This window comes from Patagioenas fasciata, chromosome 1 (genome assembly GCF_037038585.1).
Source record: "Patagioenas fasciata isolate bPatFas1 chromosome 1, bPatFas1.hap1, whole genome shotgun sequence".
NCBI classification, from domain to species: Eukaryota; Metazoa; Chordata; class Aves; order Columbiformes; family Columbidae; genus Patagioenas; species Patagioenas fasciata.
This window is the reverse complement of record NC_092520.1, coordinates 178,297,080-178,319,615: the sequence shown is the minus strand read 5'-3', so window position 1 is coordinate 178,319,615 and position 22,536 is coordinate 178,297,080. Positions and strand designations below refer to the sequence as shown.

Sequence of the window (22,536 nt, the reverse complement as noted above, 5' to 3'; positions counted from 1 at the left end):
CTTGGCCCAACACAGTCCCTCAGTAGACCAAGATGGGACGTGGCTGAGATATCGGAAGAAAGCTCTGGCCTGCTGGACACTGTTCATGTCTGCTACAGTAGTGCTGCAAACCTGTTATTTAATTTTATACCATTCATCAGTCTTACTTGAGGGTGTATGTGGGCCAGTTAGTATAATTTTTGTAAAACAACTCTCATTCCCCCACATTTTCTGACGTCTTGGTTTCAAACTAAATAAAGTGAGGAAGTGAAAACAAATCTTCATTTTCTGTAATAGTGCTAGCCCCACTGCTGGCTTAATAAAAACAAGTCTTCCAACAAAAAAATGCTGACATGTTGTTTTTAGGCAGCTTTAGGTCTTAGAATACTTGAAAAACAAGTTGTAGACTGACTGACATTTTAAAACAATTTTTTAATTCTGCATCTCTGAGTGGCTCTTTGAGTTAAAGGTTATCCAAGAGTCACAAACCTTTTCCCCAGAGCAGACTCACAATCTTCAGATTGACACACACTGTTCTGTACAGAAAACAATACACAGAGGGGGGAAGAAGCCCATCTATTGCATCCTTTGCACACTACGTAATATCCAATGTAGACAAAGCTGTTCTTAGCCTTCAGATTCACCAGCATGTCAAGATAAACCAAAGCACACACAGAAACCACAAAATGTTTTGCCTTCAGTAGGTCTGTATCTGATGTACCCAAGGAGAAGGCCTGAGGCTGGATTTGGTGCTAAGGTATATCTAGGAAAACAGTACTTAGGCCTGCTAATGGGCAGAGATAGTCCTGGAATGGGCAAGGACACTGTCCCTGCACCTCCTCACCCAGTGCCTCTGCTCCTCATTCCCACAGCAGCAATCTATTAGACTGTCAATGAAGTAAAAAAGTAACCAAAAAAGAGTTAAAATAAAATCAATTTTAAAAAAAGTCCTCCTACACTTCAATCATTCTTCAAGGAATGACAGGATAAGATTTGCTTTACTATTCACCACCGATTAGCAAACATTAGTAAAAGAAATGGCCGGTGTCCCCACATGCCAAGTGCTGTCCATCGGATCACAAGCAGCATAGAAGTATCTGCCCAAGGGGACGGCAGCCTGCTGGTGGACAGGCCTGGGAGGGACATGTCCCCAACACACGCAATACAGAAGAATGTCTTCACGTTCATTAAGTATTTATTTTCTTATTCCCTATGGCAAAAATACAGAGCTGGGGAAATAACTTACTGATAGAAACCCAAAGATGTTTGAAGTGGTCGTAGCCCTTGAGGATACAGGAAATTTGGCTGTTACAGAGGTTGCCCACTTTTTTCCCCTCAACAATTCAAACAGGCTCATTGTGTGGAAATGCAGCTTATCTACACTTGAGAAGCAGCATAAGGGGACTTTGTACATGCTGTTCTTGAAGGAACTTCCTGCTCAAAAGTAATGATTCCTGAGTCATATACACACACATATATTTGAGTTGAAACTTCAACATCAACTTCTTTTTTTTCCCCCCCTAATAATTGCTCTCAAGGAAGCTCAGAGGAGCGAGTTCCCCTTCCCCTCCAAACACCACAAGTTCCTTCACATAGTAAGGGCAGCCATTCAGTTCTGCATTAAACCCAAGTCTTAGCTGCAGACACAGAGACCAAAGCTTTGTATCTTTGTTCTCTGCACTGTGACCCAAAGCTCCAGACTGAAATGATTTATTCCACAGTGACTGCACCTCAGAAGTCTGCTTTGTCACAAGTTCTTCAGGTCTGTCTTTTCGCACATCTGAAGAAACAACACTGAGCCGCTCTAGCAGAGAGATCAATACAAACACACAGATAACCTTTTGCCACTTCCAGTCTTTTACACCCTACCAAAAAAACCTCAAACTGCCACCTACCCACATGTGCATTTCCTATGTACGTGTACAGACGAGCTCATCTCCTGTCCAAAACTCACTCTGCAACTTCAGCATCCCCACTGGCCTCCACACCAAAGGAAGCACACATCTGTTTGCCTGGATTCTGTAATAAGTAATTGGATTTCATACAGTAAATAGCAGCAGTCAGGTCTTCCCTAAAGCTACACCTGAAACCATTTTCCTCCAATAAATAAAATAATTAACATTTAAAAAAAACCCCAAAACAACACCATACTTGACAGGCAATTTAACACATTTAGTATTTACTACAATACAACCATCTACTTCAGTTTTTGCTCAGTGGAAGAGTATTTGAGGGTCAGTGTTAAATAAGCCTCACTTTTTTTTTCCCCCTCCTTCCCTCTCCTCCCCCCCAGCAGCATTACAGTTTAAATATTATTATTACAGGTTAAAATTCTAAATTCTAAGTGAAGGCTCATGTATAAAAGATATTGGCAAGAAAAATTGGCTTTGTCAAAGAAAATGAATCAGCAGTAAACTGTATTAATCAATTATTATTGAATTCTGTGCTCCAGGCTAGTGGTTCCTGTCAACAGTGGTCCTTCAGACCCACGTTTTCCACTTCAGCTTTAATGAACAAGGTTGAAATCATGCATTGAAATGAAATAATGCAGAGCTAATCAACTGGCTTTGTTTCTGAAGTCTGAACAATTTATCTCATGAACCAAAATGAAATAAAACTGCGCATGCTTACAAATTGTCTTAGAGGAAACAATCCAAAGATGCTTATCTCTCAGTTAAAATATCTTTTTCTCTCTTCCAGAAAGTGGAACAGAGTACAGAAACACAACACAAACAACAATCATTTGGAAGAAACTGTTAGAATTCCTTTTTTATTCTATCCATACACACTATCTTCTTTAGTGTTCACTGCTACAGACCCTTATATCCAACCTCCACCAGTGGGATTACTCACACTAATGGAGCTACATTCCCAGCATTTGCAGGACCAAATCTTTGGCTGGCCTACAGCAAGGCACAGCCAAGACAATTAAAAACAAAACACCTCACAAAAACCCACTGTCAACTCTACAAATCTGCTTGATAAAATAAACACTGACCAGGAAGAATGCAATCACTGCAGACTGATATTTCAGAGCTTTGTTTTCCATGCATCAGCTATAAATAAACAAACAAATAAATCTCCCCACACCTTTTCAGATGCATGGAAAAAAAACAACATTAAAACCCAAGTCCACAATCTCTGCATAGAAGAGCTGAATTTGCAGATACAAAGGCTATTTGAACTTCGCTTCCTCTGCTTCTTCCCCAGACAGCTTCCTATTCACTTCTTTTTTTTGACCTAGTCTTAAGTTAAGGCATCCTTGGTGGCCTTAGGTCAAGCCTAAAAGCAGGTCATATACATCTCAAGCTGCAGACTATGCTGTCACATCAAAACCAACCATGCTCCTGGTTTGCTAAGCAGCACATACAATTCTGTTTAAATAAATTAGTAGAAAGAGCAGCTGTCAGTCACAATACTAGTAACTTGTGGTTTTTAAAAGAAAAGCACATACTGTAGACCATGAGCAGGAGTTTTCTGCTTTTTATTAATAAAGACACACACCCATGTATCCATCCTTTCTAATCTGAAAGTGACCAGAAAGCCCTTACTTGCATGAGGGCTTAAATGACTGCAAATGGGATGTGTTACCTTCCTCCCCTTAGTGATATTATTTTATGACAGAACTGCATTTTTAAAGTATTCTAAAGGACTTCGAGATATGTTAAAAGGGTTCCAGGCTTGTAATTCAGAAAATTCATAAAATTTCAACTTTGGGAAAACAAACCAACCCATAAAACAGGGTTACTCAATTTCCCAAAGCCCCGTTGAAGAATTAAAGTACTATATACATCAGTAAAGGGAAAAAAAAGCACCACAGTACACAGTAGGCTGAATGTAATACTGAAATATCAAAATGTGTGTTCTCTCATTTAGATATTATCACCTAACCTCTCCCTCCACGCTGTGGTACTTGTTACTATATTAGACTGGACTTCAAAAACAGACAAAATTTCCAGATTCCACAGCTGAAATTAGGAGCCTAAACCAGATAAACCATCCAGTGATCTTCTGGGAAGCACTGATGTCACCATCACAAAACCAGGACAACTGATCATTTCCAATCACCACTATAAAAATAATAAAAAATAATAAATAAATAAATAAATAAATAAATCAGGACAATTCACCTACTAAACTATTACAGATTTTAAAATATTCCTGGTTTTTCAGAGTCTTTTTTAAGTATAATTTAGTTCTGTATTTAAAATATATAAATTTTTACTAAGAAAACATGAACAGTAATTAAAGGAACAATTTTAGCTGTTTAGAGAGGCAGTTAAAATGAGCAGAAGTGATCATAAGTGTTTTATTAATTACCTTCTGTAGGTTACTCAAAATTAAGTTAAATTTTTCTCCTTATTTATACATGTCCCCATATCACTTAGTGGTAGTGTGTGTGTGTATACGTATATATATCTGTAAGCTATAAAGCTGCTGCGACTTATCATCCATTGATCACATAAGGCATACTTACCAAGTCATCAAGACTTAAAAGACATGTTAAAAAAAATAACTGATCACCGACCAAAACTACATTTTCTTTGCCTGTCGATCCACTGACGGTCCACCAGTGTGTAAAATACCAACACACTGAAGCTATGTGATAATTAGTTCCAAGCAAATACTTTCACATAATTTTAAAAATTGCCTTGATGAAATATTTTGAGAAATATATAAGGTTTGAGCATTTTCCATATATTAAAGCTATTTTCGTACAATGGAGCAGTGTGTTACCTTGGCTGCCTTCTCTACTCACATTGATGTCACTCTCGAGTAATTATGCCACCAGCACTACATTTTTGCAAGAGACTCAAACCAACAGCTAATAAACTTCTGTCATTATCTATGAGGAGGAAAACAACCTCCTGTGAATGGACATGCGGTTGTAAAAAGCCCAATTATCTGTACAGCACAAAGAACCACCAACTCTGTGCTGCAACTAGAACAGCCTTCAACAGTTTTGTTCAGTTTCTGGAAACAATTTGCATTGCGCAATCTGCCCTACAAAATCCACAGCCGTTGAGATCTGTTGTAAGAGTCCAAGTTCAAAGAAGTGGGGCGGTGGGAAAGGAGAGAAAAAAAGAAACTATAAAGGAGCACTGTCTCCTATCCACCCAAGAACAAAACACAAGCACTGAATTGCAGCACACCAATCAAGTCCTGGTTACAAAATGGTAATTTTCAGTGCTTTCTCCATCCCTCATGGCACACTCAGGAGCAGCAGTATTTCAAGGGAGGGCTGTACTCTATCCGGTAGACAAATCTTTCCCTCCAGCTCTCCTCTACCACTGGCTACTCCTAGCCTGAACAAGCCAGCAAAGATGTATATGATGATTGAGAAGCAGAGGAACATTATTAACACTCACCACATGTTTAAATATACTTCTGTTTTTGTAATTATGTTTAGGGTATACCAAGAAAAATGTAAGCAGATTATTAATGCCATAAGCTCGAGAAGACTTCTTTCTTTTTTTTTCCGGCAGGTTATGGCATAAGTGAACGGCAGCAGACTTCTAAGTGCTGAGGACTCCTGAGTGACTCCTCTGAAAAACTTCTGGGGAGTCCAGGTGAAACATGGGTCAAGTTACAGAGGGAGCATTTCAGAGATAACCAAAACATCACTAAATTCATAGGGATTTCACAGAAGCCAGTGGTTCCACCATCTTGCTGCACTCCACTTCATTTAATTATTGATGGGCACTGGTCGGGAGAGCTCACAGAAGTCACTCCTCTCTCCTTTTAGCAATGAGAGGGAACATCGCATTTTCATGACATGCCACACAAAATTCTACCAACACCCAACATAAAAATCCGTGTTCCTGCTTCCAAAACTGTAAATGCCACCAGACGTATTTGTATTTACTGACAACTGACCCGAGCACTGCTGCTGGCAGCGCTCTGTCAGAGATTCAGGCTCTCTCCCAACTTTGCTTCACAGGCATCTTCTCGTTTCCCCTAAAACAGGCTGTCAGATGTGACATCCCTATCAGACAGCATGGCAAACATCCCTTTTGATTTCCGAGCGCTCAGTGCTAATACAGCCAGCACCGCAGATCCTGCCGTGACTCATCTCTGAGAGGGCACTGTTGACTACACAACTTCAGCTGGGCTCCTACACATGGGACAGAGGCAGCAGCTCACCAGAGCATTACATCATTTTCTACTCCAACCTGCAGAAAGCAAGGAAAAAAGCTAATATAATTCTGTATTTAAAATATGTATTTGTGTACTATTCATTTTTTACTGCATTTATTTGTAATACGTTGTGCATACTTTTATTTTTGCCCCCCCCTTTTCCTTTTTTAATAGCAATACTATCAGCTGGCAGAATAGCAACAAGTTGTATTTGTTGAGCAAGGAGTTTCCCCCTCTGGGAGCAGGACAGTGTTATCAAAATAACAGATCTGAGCAGCCACAGAGTTTGTCAAACATACCCAAAGGAAGGATTTGTGAATAAATTTGAAAACACAATTTACTGATTTAATACTTCACATGGTATCTGTGTACTTTTGGTTTCACTTTCGTAGTTTCATTCAAAAGTATTGCCCCCACAGCTGTCTTTAATCACCCTTTTCTCCTTTCTGCCTTCTGTAGTCCTCCTTTCTTCTCCAACCAACGTTCCCTTTCATAAAATCACAGAATATTTGAGGCTGGAAGGGCTCTCTGGAAGTCCTCTGGCCCAAACTCCCTGCCCAGAGCACAGCCAGCTTTGAAGTTGGATCTAACTTCAATAGGTAGATCAAGGTGTTTGCAGTCTTGTCCTGTTTTGTGTATCTCCAAAGAAATTTCTCACCGTTCCCTAAGCAGCTTCTCTTCCACCTTCTTTGCCCTTTTCAACTCCACACCCAAACACGTACACACAGGTTTTGCAAGCACCAGGGCTACACATACAAGCCTGATTTTGACACCTGGAAAACCATCTCTGCTGGTTTATCTCCAGTGTCAAGCTTAGGCAGAAGATGCGGTGTCCATGTGCCTTACAGTAAGGTTCATCTTTAGCAAGCACAGAATAGGCTGGGCAAACCTGAAGGGTTCACTCCTTGCTCCAGCAAGTCTTCCAGACCCCACAGATTGCTGCAGGGTGGTGACATCTCACACCTTCTCTGGCACTCTGATGCTCCTCTTCAGTTCGGCTCTTCCCTTGGCCACCTTTCCAAGGATAGTGCTCCTTGAATATCTCATCATCTGTTCAAAGTTCATATGGACAGCAGAAAAATAAACTAAATTCCTCCTTCCTCTGTCCCACAGCTGCCCATGGTGCTCCCAGACTATATTAGAAAATCCACTGACGTGCCACATGTGCGATCGGGTCCTGTGGTCACTCACCAAAATTTACTTCTGCCATTTTAATAACAAGACTTCAGTTCATTTATAGCAAGTATTATGCCCATAACTTGCTGTTATGGAATTTCCACTGCACGCTAAAACCCAAGGAATTGCTGCTCCAAATTCTCTACTACGTGCACACTGCATCCCCCCCACTAAAAAAGCAAACTGGAAGCTGCAAGTGCCTGATTTAAGAATCCCTAGCAAGTCTCAATTTGGCCTCCTTTTGCGTATGTATTATAATGTAATCTTTAATTAACTGATCTCCTATTTTTTCACAAAACCTTGTCTCATTTACTGTCCAGAATAAATGACTTTAACTAGTAAAAAAATTATTCAAGACCTTTTTTCCCCCCCTCATTGCTCAAAGTGTAATTCCATGCCTTAGTTCCCACACATTATTCAAGCCCTTCTCTCCGGACAGCCATTAATTTCTTCCTGACCTCTTCCATGGTGCTCATCACGGAAGCATTTGACAGTTTCGCAAACACTCATTTACTTTCATAGCATAACAGTGAAGGAGAGGTACCATTAACCTCATTTCATAGGTGGAGAACTAGAGCACAGAGAGATTATCATCAACAGTATGCAACAATTTGAAGGCTGCAGCCTGAGATGCCTTGCGACTGGTTTTTCAGACTAGTTAGGCTTATATAATATTTTTATATATATATATATATATATATATATATATACACACAAACCATACTTCCTTTGGCATGCTACAGCAGCTCGTGACACATACCTGCAAACTCAAACTCTCAAGCCACGGAAAGGAGAGCTGAGCCCCGAGGGGAAGGGTGGTGGGAAGTCCAGCCCAACGGTGCATCAGGACTCAGCGCAGCCTCTGCCACGTGCTGAATTTGTCACAAGTGCCACACAAAAATGAGCAACAGTCCTTCATTAAGGACTCATTAAAGAGAGGCCACACTGAGGTTCTACAGGCACTGTTAGTTTTACTTCCTTTTAAATTTTGAGTAGATGCCCTTAGAACTGCAATAGTCTTGCATGTTGGTTTGTGTATAATTTCATGGGTTTCAGAGGGAAATTATTATAGAAAATCCTCTGAAAAAAACAGTTAGTGTTCCAGGTCATCAGCAGTCTGCTCCTCACAGACTCCTGTGCCCAGCCACAGCACTACCCCTGCTCTTTTCTGCTGAAAAACATTAAACAAAGTTGCCTAGTAAATTCTGCACACATGATAATGACTATCAAATCTGCCTTATACAAAATACTATCTATGGTAAACAGGTGTTTATATTCATGCTGATGATTAATTATAGCTGCTGGCAAGCCCTACTGAGAAAACACAGCAATCAGTCAATAAGTGTTTACAATCTCATCAGCAAGGGACTTATATTCTTGTTTCCTTCTTCATTCCACTAACTGCTTTAAGTTTTCCATTGGAAGTTGAGTCCAACATTAAAACTGACACCTCAGTAGCTGTTTTTACCTCTCTAACCTTAGGTTCTTAAATCCTGATGTTTCACTCACTTCACAATATCCAAGTGGAAAAAATAATCTCGTCACTACATGTTCATGATGTAACTTGGCAAAGTCATGATTAAAAACATGAACTTACACATAATTTCAGGAAGTAGAAAGTCCAGGTCTCTCTAAACTTAGTTGTTTGAACCTGAATATCATATATTCTAGACATACTAAAATATAATGGGTGTCAAATACCCTAATTCGCTGGAAGTACAACCTCATACCAGAAGTCACTATAAGAGGAGTGAGACCTATAAGAAATCCATTTCTTGAGCAAAGACAATCAAGATCTTTAATAAAACAGTAAAGAATACGACCAGAAAGTAAATGAAAGGAAAGCAGCACAGCAATTGTACATTCATAATTGCTACCAGAGAGAAGTGTTTATCCTTCATGCAAAGAATTATATAACTCAGGTCTCATTATTTCAGTGACTTAAAATAAATTAGCAGGTTTCCCTCCAGTAACTCTAAAACAATGTTTTACCATTCGTGCTGTGTGCTGCCCCAGAAGCTTAAGGGCCACTTGTAGAAGAGCTACAAAGGGTCATTTAAAAAAGTAATCCTGCTACTAACAAATTTAAATCAGCTATTGCACCACTGGCTTGGGGCGGGGGGGGGGGGGTGGTGGTGGAAATAAATAAAATTCTGTGGCCTGTTTCATGGATTACAAAAACATTTCACCAAAACTCACGCACACCTGCCTGGAAGAACCACATTGCTCCACTCCTATGGGGAACCCCACAGCCTCGGGTGTCTCACTGAGTATCATGCTAGTACACATATAACAACATCATTTTAATTATCTTGTAAACAATATATCGTGGGTAAAGCCACTATCCAAATTAGCTTAAGCATTTGCAAACACAAGCACCATCCCAAGACTTACAGGCTTTTAACTAAGATAAAACAAGACAGGAATAAAATAAGATTTTAATATATGCATATTTCTTACGGGCTGGGAAGGCCTAAATAATTTCATCGGATGCTCAAGAGCTGCTAGCTAACCCATTCCTACTAGTTCGCTATATGTAAAATGAGAATAATATGTAATACTTCTCCAGCTCTTGGGTTCCTCTCCAAAGGATACATTCACTAAAGACCATAACAAACAAGATGTAAATAAATGGGGTCACCTCCAAAACACACACAGCTCATCAGAAGTCAAGCAACCCTCTGCAAGTGGATGGTTGTCAAGAAATATGAAACTGCACTTGATACAATGACCAACTGTTTAAAAAAAAAAAATCCAGAATCTAATACACATGAAAACACAAAAGCAACCGAAACAGCATGAGGGTACAACACTCTTATCTAATGAGTTCCTGATTTTTTTCCAAAATGGAAAACATTATAATTGGCACCTGCACAGGGGAAGTTTATCCTGGAAGTCGATGCAGAGACCGTCACTTGCTACCACTTTTGTTTCCTTCAGAAATCTCTGAATGGGAAAGTTTATACTGTCTGTCCCCTCAGTAAAGCTCAAATACAATCCCCTTGTTTGTCACCATGCCTGTCTTGCAAATCGACATTGGACGGTGGCCTCGTGACAATAGAGTCTCCCTGGCCACGGGCATCACATCCCTTTCTTGCTGGACTTGTGGTGCTGGGGTTATCCAGACCTCAGAAAAAGAGTTATTTATGGAAAACAGACAGAAATACTGAAGAACTTTAATACATTAATGAAAACCTTCAGGGTCCAACAATCATGAGACATTCTCTAAGGAGAAGGAAATAAGTTTTAATAAATTTGAGTTATTTAAAAAAATATTATTATCATTGTCTTTTCAAGGCCTGCCATATTCCCCTCTCAGGTTACCCAGCCTTTTTTCTTTGTAGCCTGCAACAAATGTATTACCTTTAGTTTCAATGAAAGCTGAGATTTTACTGTACTGACTGACAAGATCTGGGATGGGAGGAGAACTACACACCACCCCAGCCCCACCCACATATCCATTTAGACTGGAGACTGGCAATACACACTGCTTGTAACATCAAAAGCGTTTGTCCTGCATTCCTCACCCTTAAGATCAATTAACATCTCTGCAACCTAAGCTAGAGATATTCAATGCCCTTGTCACCACATTACTCATAAAACCATTAACTCTTTTACAACCCCAATCAAATATATGAGACTGCAGCAAACAAGAACTCTTTGTACCAATTTATGAAATGGAGAAAATCTTGACAAGAACAATGCTGCTTTTGACCGCAGCATTAAGAAGCCATAGGCACATCACTTTCCTCGGTGTTTTGCCTCAGTGCTATTTCAGTAGCAAGTGTCTTCTATCAATATTTAATACACCTTTAAAGCCACCCAGGGTATGAAATGCAAAGACATTTATCGGCAAGATTTTGGGAGCTGAGGGAGTTTCTGTACCATAACATTGAGTTGTGTTGGAGAATAACACCTAAACAGAGTTTTTCTGCTGACATCATCCCAAATAGCATATAATATATTCATTTTAACTAATTATTCCCAGATTTCAGTCAACAAAGACGACATCTTCAACTTGGACTTATATAAAACTTTCAGGTTTTCCTTTTTGCCTTATTTGTTAGGCTGGGAGTCAAATACCTTCACTTTGCAATGATGACATAGGGAGGGAGAGATGGGACAATCAATTGAAAGAATGGAAAGATCATCACATGTATTTTAGCGGCAAATTTAAAGAGGCTGATGTCCTGAAACTGAGGAACTAGATGACTCTCACACAAGAATCATGAAAGAATTAATAAAAGGCATCAGAAAGAAAACCAATACGTGCCTTTACTGCAGATACACTATGGCAGACTATTTTCTCTAAAATATCAATGCTCTTGTCAAACAACAAATACTTCACAAAGTGTAGAAGAAAATTATTTGTGGGACTCTGTGTGACTAAATGGAACATTTTAAAGTCAGAGCTAAAAAGAAAAGGGACCTTTCAGGTTCATGGGAGTTTACTAGCAGAATTCTTTAAACAATGTTTTTTGGGATCAGTCCTCAACATTTTCATTGCATCAATAAAGATTAAATCTTGATGCCGATGGACTGTGCTGCTGACATCATGTTGGGAGGAACGATAGAATAAGAAGAACCAATGAAAACACAGTCTCTTTTAATAAGAGATGGGTGACAGAAACCAGAAGTAACATAAGTAAGTCAAAAATTAACAGTGGGTGTTCACAGCAATGCCCTCGGGACTTGTGTGGGCACATCATGACAACCACATTTCACACGACCTGCAAGGTTCCAAAATAAGTTGGAACAAACCCAAATCCTTCCAAGTGTTTTGCAAAATAAGAGACTTAGCACTGAAATCAGATTGGGGTTGGGGAAAGAGGAGGGTTGTGTTTGTTTTGGTCAGAGGTTGACCAAATCAGGCTGGATCCCAAAAACACCTTCCTGCTCAAGACGAGGTTGAAACTCGAAGGTCTTGGCAAAACACCTTGACTTCAGCAAAAGGCCTTATCATCATTTTGGGGAGCATTCCAGGCATTTCTGCCACACAGCATTCCTGATGTTTACTATCCGTCTTGGCAAAAATACGGGGTGTTTCAAAAAGATGGACACAACATGTTACAATTGCACAAAAAATTACAAACGGTTTAATGAGTTATCAAATTTCAGTAACCTTTTTGTAAACGTGCAGACTGTAAGAACTTAATTCATGGGCGGTTTGTGATTGCAGAGATACAGTGATTTCAAATCAGGTCCATATTTTCAAAACACCCTGTGTAACACAGGCCTCTTTCAGGAAAAGTCTCATTAAAAGGAACAGGTTCAATGGCAGTGCCGTAAAGCTGCACAAGATAATGTTCTTTAAAGCACTTTGTGCAATAAGCACCAACTTGTCTGAGTAGGTTGGGTAGCAATTTCATCATCCATTAGGTCAACACTGCAGACTCTCAACAAAATGAGCATGATGCCTACACTACTAACGTCAGTATGTGTTTGTGTACAAAAATTAATATTTTAGTTATTCTAGCATTACATAGCACAGAAAGAGACCTTCCAGAAAGATAAGAGAACTGATGTTGCCTGTCAAAAAAGGATATCCATTTAAGTGAATCCAAATGGATTAAATTTCCAAGCTAAAAGATGTCTGACTCGAGAGCTGGGGTGTTTTTTTTACCCAGGGAGCTTTAGGCACTACTGCACCTTCCTTTCATGTAGCTGTGTCCCAATATCACAGCTAACATGGTCTTCCATGACAAAGCTTCAAAGGAGTGAAGGCAGTATACCTGACAGCAGGAGCTACAGTATCCCAACATCCAGGCACAGCTGGGCTGAGGACAAACTAAAGTCACCTTTTTCCTGTGATTCCCACGGGCCTATTCTATTTTTAACTTTGTTTTCTTTCTGTTTGATCCTTTGGTTGTTCTAATGTAGTTTCTGCATTTTTCCTATTAATTCTGCCTTTATACAACACTCTAAGCAATATTAGGAGGCGGGAGGGAAGAGAGTAACAAGCTCATAAAATGATAGGCTCAGACAATCTTCAAATGCACTGGCTAATTGGATATATAACTCATAAATGACGATGGAGGAGGGATGGATAACAATGCAGGGAGAGGAAACTAAATATAAAAAAGCTCCAACTCCGTTCTGTAAAATGAACAACGTGTCTTTGATTTCATTAGCTCTGATACTGTGAAAATCAAACCAATAAATATGATCTTATTCTCAAGCACGCATTCTTCTAAGCATACAAATGCAGAAGGAATGGCTATTAAAGGCTCTGCAATTACTCCAGATTTGCACTGTAAACAGCAGAACACCAGATCATAATAAAATTAAATATGAAACGTTTCATTGTCCCCATTACATGAAATTCAATTTCAATAAAGCATTTATAGTAACATCAGGGGCATCTTTTCACATTTTGTACTTTGCTTTAAGTAGCTACCACAGCTACCCAACCAAAACACTGACACATACAGCACATGTAAAGACCAGGCAAAAGAAGCGCTTGAGGAGCAACTGTGTGTGTGCTTTCTCTATAATCACTCCATTGCTTCAATCTCCTGTGACATGCTTTGTTTAAGTAACTGCAAGAAGCTGCAAACTCCTTGTACCTGTAATTCCGCAGCACTGTGCACTGTTTTGACCATTCAATCTGAGTATTCTGATCAGTGTTGTAAGCACCACTTCAGAATCTGGCACACAGTCATCCACTCTGAAAGACTTATGACCTCCACAGGCTGAAGTGTGTACTATCCTTTTATTTTCCAAGTAGAATAAAAGGAAAAACCTATTAGATATTTGGCTCAATCTTAGTGCCTCACATTAAGTCAAAAGTTAATAATTTATTAATCAGCATTCAAGAAATCCTTACTACATGTGACAGTTTTGGTGGGGTTTTGCTTTCTTATTTTAAAAAACCTTCAACAACCATCAGCTAGGGAAATATTTTGACATACTGCTTTGACACATTCCTTTGATTTACATATTAAAGCAAGAAAAAGTTACGTGCTTTCACTAACATATATTTTGCGCATTTTTCAGTCCTAAGGAGATTTAAAATTTTTATTTCTTGTGTAGAAAACTTTATGGTAATATGTCACCTGTTACAACTGTACTGCCGCCCCCCAAAATAGGTCTTTTCTTACAAAAACTCAGTCTTAACATCACGGATGAATTATGAGATTATCAGAATAGTAAATTTTCTTTAAAATTGAAAGAAACCAAAATTGTATTAAGGGAAAAAAGGGTAAACAACCAAACACTCTGCATTAGTTTATTTTTGGAGACAGGCAAGCATGGTGCACTGGGAGAAAACCAACAGGAAAAATCTCCTGCTTCCTAATTTCCCACAGGACAGCAGCACTCTGGTGCTGTAACGCGCAATCACATTCATTGCTTTGTCTTAAAACAAACATGAGGTTCTTGTGATTTATTTCAGCAAAGCGGAAACGAAGCCAAAAGACATAAAAAGATACTGACAGCAACTCGCACTGTACAGAACAACAAAAAAAGTGCATCAAACTTCAACTGCTCAACAAAAGGCACAACTTCACTCCAAAGCTCCCAAACCACCAGCCAGAACGGCAGAAACATTTTTAAAAAGTCATTTTTGTGCATGACTGGTTCTCCTGCCAACACCTCACCCTGACAGCGCTGCACGATACCCCGGGGGCAGGAGTTGAGCGTGGCTTCCCTCCCACCAGACCGCTGGCACCTCTGGGCACGTCCCCTCCTCCCTCCTGGAGATGCCCAAGGCAGACCCACACCTCTGAAACCCGACAGATACAGAGGATAAACCCTAATCAGGTGCAGGGAACAGAGCGCAGTTTGCACAGGGACTTCCGAGCAGGTGGCTTATTTTGGTTTCGGGCGAGCTGCTTCTGTCACGTGAGAGCAAGCAAACAAACCCCATCACTTAATTCTTCACCAGAGGTCCTGGACCTGCAGCGGGGAGGCAGCCCACCTGAGTTACTTGCTACTCAAAAGAGCAGGTCACAGCAGAAGCTCAGAGGACTAGGACAGTCTGCCTCACAACAAACATTAATCATCAACTCCAACTTACAAATGAGCGATCGCTGCCTTTATAGCGCTTTGAAAATATCCACCATGCGGCTTTCCAAAGGCATTATACAAGGGCTACCACCACCCTATTGCTTCTCTAACACAGAGTGTTTTCACAAAAGGTTTCCAGCAGTCAGACACAATCAGCTGCACCTGAAATCTTACCCGGGCTTGCAGACAGACCCTGCTCACTCTGAGTGGCTGTGCCACTTCAGCTGCTTTGTATTGTTCATCAAGCAGTCACAGCCAGATAAAGCCCTAACAGAAACTGATGTTTTAATACCTGCATGAGGCTCAGATTCTAGGAAGCAACATTGTTTGCATTTGAGGGAGGGGGGATAGGTTGTTTTCTTTTTTTAATCTTAAAAGCACAGCATTTATCACAGTCAAAGGAAAATGAGGTTATGCAAAATACTTACTTCGAAAATGCTCTGAAGCATAATAGTAGACATCCTCATAGCCCTCATGGTAATCCTCCTCTGGCCGGTACTTCTTGCCTTTTCTTCTTCTCGATCGTCTTATCTGCTTGACGAAGCCCAAGAAGCGCTCCATCTCCTTGCTCAGCAGCACCAGCCGGCAGCCCCCTTCGCTCTCAGCTTCACAAAGAGCTGTCCCAGCATGAATCAACCGCCAGCACCAGAGCAAAGCTGCAGCCTCTGACCAGCCGCGCTAGTACCATTAAAAGAACCCCTCCCTTATCTCAGCTGTGACTAAAAAGCATGTTGTTTGGCCTTAAAAAATAAATTTAAAAAGTGGGGGGGACACTTTAACAAATCTACTGACTGGACTATTTCAACATGAAAACAGACAAAGGAGGACAATATTGAAGGAAAGGAGAAAGTCAGGATTTCAAGTGGTTTTTAAAGAGCAGAACACAAAGTTGAAGAGACCTGTCTGCCAGCGAGGGGAAGCCCAGCAATGAGAGTCCCTGTCCTGTGTCTCCATCATTTGAAGAGGGGCTGGGAGGCGGGGATAGTCGTTAATCAATGGACTGAACCACATCTCAAAGCAAAACAGGTTTTCATTCGCCAGTTAAACGCTGCCCTCGTATTCACCCACGCACAGGCTCAGGAGCCAGTTTGATTTCATTTGTTGTACGAAGAGGAAACACGCTGATCCATTTCTGGCATCACATATGCTGGATGAATAAATAGCAAAGTGGTTTAATCCATACACACAGCCCACTCACCGGCAAGTGTGTGCTGAATGTGTTAATTGGAGCAGCAGGGAGAAAGCTCAGCAGCTGTTAAAAAATGACACATATACCCACTGGGCATTAATGTATTCTAATCACTGCTAGATCTAAACATTAAAGGCACTCCACAGACAGGTCTCCTATAGAGCTGGCCAGACTTGATGGCAATAGACAAACAAAGGAAGCGACATCAGGAGCACGCCACGCCAATACTCATTTAAAATCCCAGCAGTGTTAAAAACTTTAAGGTATGGCAGACTATACTTTGCACAGGATGACAGGAGCAAAAAGCCTGGAAGGGTGCTGGCTCTCTTCTCTTGCTGCGTGCCCAAATCCCACATGCATTCCCTAAGATAAGGCTGGAATTTCATCCGTGTTTCTGATGAAGTTTCCCTCCCGCACAAGAACAAAAGCAGTGTGAGCTTGGATCCTATCACCTTGACATCAATCACAGGGTTGCTTGGTTTTTTGTAACCGTGCTCCTGTGAGCTGAGTGAGGTCTCTAGTCCAGCAGGACCTCTCCCATCTGCTGGCACAAGTCGGGGATCAATCAGTTCCCTCAGTCAGACCATGCGCTGAACATGGTCACCTGCACACGTGCTTGCAGATACTATTTTGCACCTATGAGTACAAGGAAGTCAGAGGGTCTTCTTATAAAGCAGATTTTACAGGATCATCATCTGGAAAATGAGGAGCAGGCAGAGGTGGGATTAGTTTCTGGTGATGTAGACACTTTGGTGAGTCATTTTGCAAAGAGCAAACCAGGGCAGGTTTTTTTAAAAGCACCAAAGAAGTAAACAAAAAAAAAAAGCCAGGAGTCCAATTTATCATTTTATCAACAGAAGTATGCAGAGATTGACCAGAATTGAGCTGGGATTTTCTAGTTTTGAAACATGTAAAAGTTGCTAGTAGAGGTCAGCTAGATCTGAGGGTCTTAAAAGATACACATGCTGAAAGCAGGCACTGGAGCTCTTCTAAGCTAGTTCCGGCTTCCCAGGTATTTTAAAACAACATTGTCACAAAACTACTCCCATTTTATCCATAAAAGCTTAAAAAACCCTGGAGGCACCTACCAAGATCCTCACAGGAATACAGACTCATCCTCCTTGACCTTACCAGCCCTTGCTTTTCCACTGTGAAAATGCAGCCACTGTTACTAGCTGATGAACACCCTGAGGGCATTACCAGAAATATTTTTAGTGGAACTTCTATAAGGAGGTTGGGTTTTATTACAAGTCTCTTTTTATCACACAGCTTTCAACTTCCAAAGGGTAAAGACCTTAGGGGAATATTACAAGCATATTACCAAAAATTAAAAAGCCAATAAAACTTTTTACATGGATCTTTAAGAACGGATCAATGTATGTTCTGAAGGTTTCAATTCACGTGTCTTTTCTGTGCTCTGCCACCAACCAGCAAAAACATTACATTAGTATCATGAAACATGAAAACCAGACAAAGGCAGCAGAGGCAGCATCCTCTCTTTTCAGAGAGGAAAATGTTGGCTGATGTTATAATTGCTCCTGCAGAGCACTCTCCCCAAAAGTAGCGAAAAAAGTTATCTGCAGGTATCAAGAAGCACTCATCTTGAAGACTGAAGTCTTTCAGCCATCACCATTCCCTGAAGTTAAATTATAAAGTTCAATTCAAAACCGAACGTTTTAAACAGAGAGAATGTACGACTGTCTCGCTTTTAAACTGCCGTCTAAATGAGAGCTGAAAAATTGAAATCGAGCAGACATTTGGCTTTCATCAAGTACAGTCGCCCTTCTCCAGCCTCGCTGCAGCAGCAGAAGCTTCTGCTGGAGAAGCGGCTTCCATGGTTCTCAGCACAGCCCAGGGACACTTCGGTCCTTTCCATAACAAGACCAACACAACAAAGCAGCAGACAAGGGAGTAACCAGATGATCTCACCTAGCACATTAAGCACCAGATGTAGTACACCAACTGCCTCAACATTTTCTAGGGAGAACCGATCTAAAGTTGTGTGAATTATGAGCTTCGGAAAGCACGTCATCAACTTGCGCAATGGACCTTCCCTTCTCTTCCTCATGCTCATGAAGTGCATTGCCCCAACATATCACATACATATACAGCTAATGTAGTAAAGCAGAAAAAAATTGCACAAAATGCTATTATTGATCAGTGCTCAAGGTATCACCTCTCACCCATCCTGTATGTAAAGTAAGCAGAGGCTGGGTGGGAGAGGGCACTAGCAGTCAGATAAGCACACGGGGTTCAGGTTCTGCTGCTCTTCACTGTATCCCACCAACTACTACTGTCTACACAGACAGGCTCTGTCTCCCACACCGAAGGTGCAGAAGATGCAGAAGCAGGTGCTGTCCACAGTTTCTAACACTCAAGCTGACAATCTTGCCAGCATGGAAATTATACACCTGTTTCCTTTTGCATTAATGTAAACAGCAAACAATTTCAGCATATTTATATATATATATATATATTTTTTTTTTTTTTTAAAGCAACAACATATTGAGCTTTTGATAGGATGTTGCCCTCCCTAAAATATTTAGGTATTGGGGCAATTTAAAATGAAGGAAATACCTTAACTGAGGGCAATGTTGTTACATATTAATAGCAGTCAGAGTACTAAGTGCTTTACTATACTTTAAAGACTTCTGAACAAAACTTAGGTTTCATATGCATTACATACTATCTCTACTGCTTTCCTGAGAACACCAGAGACATTCATTAGCTACTCCTCATGCCATACCTGTAAATATTTTATCATAGTCCTACTTTCAAAGGTATAAACAGAGAATTCAGTTTCACAAACACAGTATACTGTAGTTAAAAAACAAAACAAAAGAAAACAAAAACAATCCAACAGCTCACTACTGCTTTCCTCCTTGCCCAGGATTTACTCCTCTGCAGCTTTTTGCAGTGAACAACTCATTCCTTCATGGAATTGAACACAGCTCTTGCAACCTTCTGCTTGAAAAGGAATTTAAAAAGCAGAAACATAATAGACACATACCACAGTTCCAGGAAGGCGGAGAAACAAACAAACATTGGCTTTCAAATTTTTAAAATAAAAACATCAGGGATGACAGTGAGTTTCATCTCTTAATGACAAAGAGAATAGGATAATTATGCCCAGAGGGCATAAAATTAGGTGTCAGTTGATATTCTGAAGCTCTCTCTGAACTAGAATTTGAGGAATCAATTTTCTGGTGTTATAACACCACAACCGAAGTCACAATGTAAATATGTCTCAAGCTCTTCGGCTCATCCTTTCTCCCTGAATATGCCTACTCCAATCAAAACAAGTGCTCTATTGCTACCTCCAAGGTGGCTTCCTTAGAAGAAGCAAGGATTGTCACAGTCTCCAGCACAATTTGCATAACAAAAATTTTGCCGAGTGACAACAATTAGATACTATTTACATTCTCTGTTCTGATAACTAATTTGTTTAAGTTGAGAAGAAGCTCCATCAAACTGGATCTGTGTCAGGTCAGTGACTTCTTGCAAAAGACTTCATGGCAGTAATAAATACACCATTAAGACACCGTCCTTTTCAAATAGTTAAGCTGAAGCATAAATGCTTTTGCAGCCATGGATAATTATCTAGAAGACAGATATCAGTGTTTCAGCTTTAACTTGCCTTTGTACCCATAGCAAAGATTAGGTCTCTCATCAGGAGAAATATCTGTATTTAACATTTTACTTGCACAAAATTAGATATGCAGTTATCTAGGTAAACTTTCACAGGGGACATATCTATTTTCTACGGCACTTTTTCCAGTACTTGGGGAAAGCAGCAGGAAAAACATTTTGGTATCCAAGGATAAGTCGCTAAGGTAGTAAATATTTAACAAGGATTTCCAATTGAGTGGGCTTGCAAACATGATGCTTTGAAACCAGAGCCTGTGCATGCAGCAAACCTCTATAACGTTTTGTACCATAAATACAGAATGGAACAGGCCCCAAATATTAACAGTTCTAACCAGGTATTTTGCACCCTGTTCATCAACATGGTTCAGTGTTTAAAATAAAAACATTTTAGATGCAGAAAGCCTCCCGTGTCTCTCTCTGCTTCTCCGAGCAGCCCATTAAAGCCTTCTGCTGGGACAAGGAGGACACCTTGCAGGAGAGTGCACAAGAGCAGCCGCAGAGACTTACCTGTTTCAGGTTACTCTTTTGGGAAGAAACCCACATACAATTCTAAAGGCACAATACAAAAACTACGATGAGCATAAACAGTTCTTGGAAGCTGGGTGAATGCAGACAATAGTTCTTTCCCTGCCTCCCTCAAGACCCTGTAACCATAAAGATACCGCACACCTTGAAAGGCAAGAGCAGACCATATTTTCTCCGTCTGTCTTTCACTGAGGGGAGATGTATTTGATAATCTGCTGTCGTCACTTCTGGAAGCCAGCAGTAACACATGAAGGAATTATTCCCGTTAACTTCTGTTACCGTAACATCTTGCCTGACCTCCTAGTTTTCCAGGAGCAGATGTTTGTATACATGCCACAGTTGCTCATGTTAAGGCTGCAGTTTTCCGCTCAAAATTTGCCCTGGAAATCTTGGTGTAAAATGTGAGTTTATCTATTTAAAAATTATCCAATGCCTGTAACCTGCACAGCCATTAAGCACTGCAAGAACACATGGTCCATATATGCAGAAGCAGTGTCGTGTACAAAGTCAATACTGTGTGAGGAGAAACTAGGAACCCATCACCTCCCTGAGGTACCACAGTCCCACCTGAAACCCGTCTGTCTGAAACACGCTTCTGAACACAAGCCCTGTGCTCTTCTTAAAGACTTCTGGAGGGACCATCGAAACCATGGGACATAATAAATATTACACTGCACATCCCTCTCATCTGACAATAAGAAAAAAAGAAGTAGAATAACCAGTGCACTCTCTCTGGAATATTGCTGCTTGAGAACTGGATGGTGACAAGATACTGCTCATCCACTATTGTTCTTTTTAAGACCTGATACTTTTTATATATTGTTAAATTATCAGTTTGCTCTAACTTTAATGCATTACACTCAGTTTCACAAGTCATTCAAATATTCTTGTTAATCTTTGCTCACATACAATCGTAGACCATTGTTTCCTCCTGCTCCTGAATTAAAGAATGCAAGACTTAAGAGCTGGAGTTCGGCTGTTCTGTCACCTAGTTGTAAACTAACTGGCTTTTTTTTTTTTTTTTCAAATGAACATAGGCATTTTCAAGACAGTCTTGCAACTGCCAGCAAATACTTAGAGGACTTCTTTATTGTATTTTATCATAAATATATATATATATATATATAAAATTATGTATTCATATTCCCTATTGTTTTCCTTTTTGCAGTATCTTCTCTCATATAAGTGTGCACATACAACTGTGAATGCCAATGCAATGAATGAGGATAAAGCAGAACACAAAGGATAGAGGAAGAGGCTACATTCATTTAGAGAGAACTGGAGGGCTGCTTGTGGGTTTAATACAAGAGCGCTGCCTCTTGTATATAGAGAATGCTCAGAAATCTTTGTAGCACTGTTTTGAAAGGGTCACTTGTCAAGTTGAATTTCATGCAGAATGTGTGCTTCAGGGAAAAGAAGCTTTTTTTTTTCTCTTCTCCCTTCAATTCAGCTGAAACAGTTTGCATACATACTATTTTTCTTCTTCTCTTTCTAGCCTATTTGGTTTTAAGTAAGTGACTAATTAGAATACAAAATTATGCAGAAAGAAATGTTAACTTGACCACCACCAAGGAAATACAGCTTAGGTAAAATACGTACAAAAAAAGTTTGAGTTTGCTTAACATTTTTTGAGACCAATAATCATTCTACAAGAAAAGCTAACCAGACTACTACTCTAACCATATTCTAAACCCCTCAAGGGCTGAAGCAATAGACTGGTATTTTTAAAATACTAAAACTAGAACGTAATTCTTTGAGAGGTCTGAATTAAAGGTGTTTTAATCTTTCTGAAGAAACGTAGCAAATTGCTAGAGGGAACGCTACCAAGATTTTGCATACTGTGTCTGTTTTATGCAGAAAGTATAGCTCAAATC

The 22,536-nt window shown here is 40.1% G+C and overlaps 1 protein-coding gene across 15 annotated transcripts in view; it reads right to left on the bottom strand.

Moving 5' to 3' along the window:
- Positions 1-22,536, bottom strand: part of GRIP1 (glutamate receptor interacting protein 1) — a 327,070-nt gene that overhangs the window by 210,281 nt on the left and 94,253 nt on the right. For 13 of the 15 annotated variants that reach the window (XR_011736585.1, XR_011736587.1, XM_071802446.1 and 10 more), the window contains exon 1: positions 15,729-16,261. The exons of the other annotated variants lie outside the window; for them this stretch is intronic. Coding sequence is in view for 11 of the 13 variants with exons in the window: in XM_071802446.1 (XP_071658547.1) it covers positions 15,729-15,861 (133 nt within the window). In the remaining 2 variants the exon portion in view is untranslated. Of the gene's footprint in view, positions 1-15,728; positions 16,262-22,536 lie in introns of those variants that run through there. 15 annotated transcript variants of the gene reach the window in all.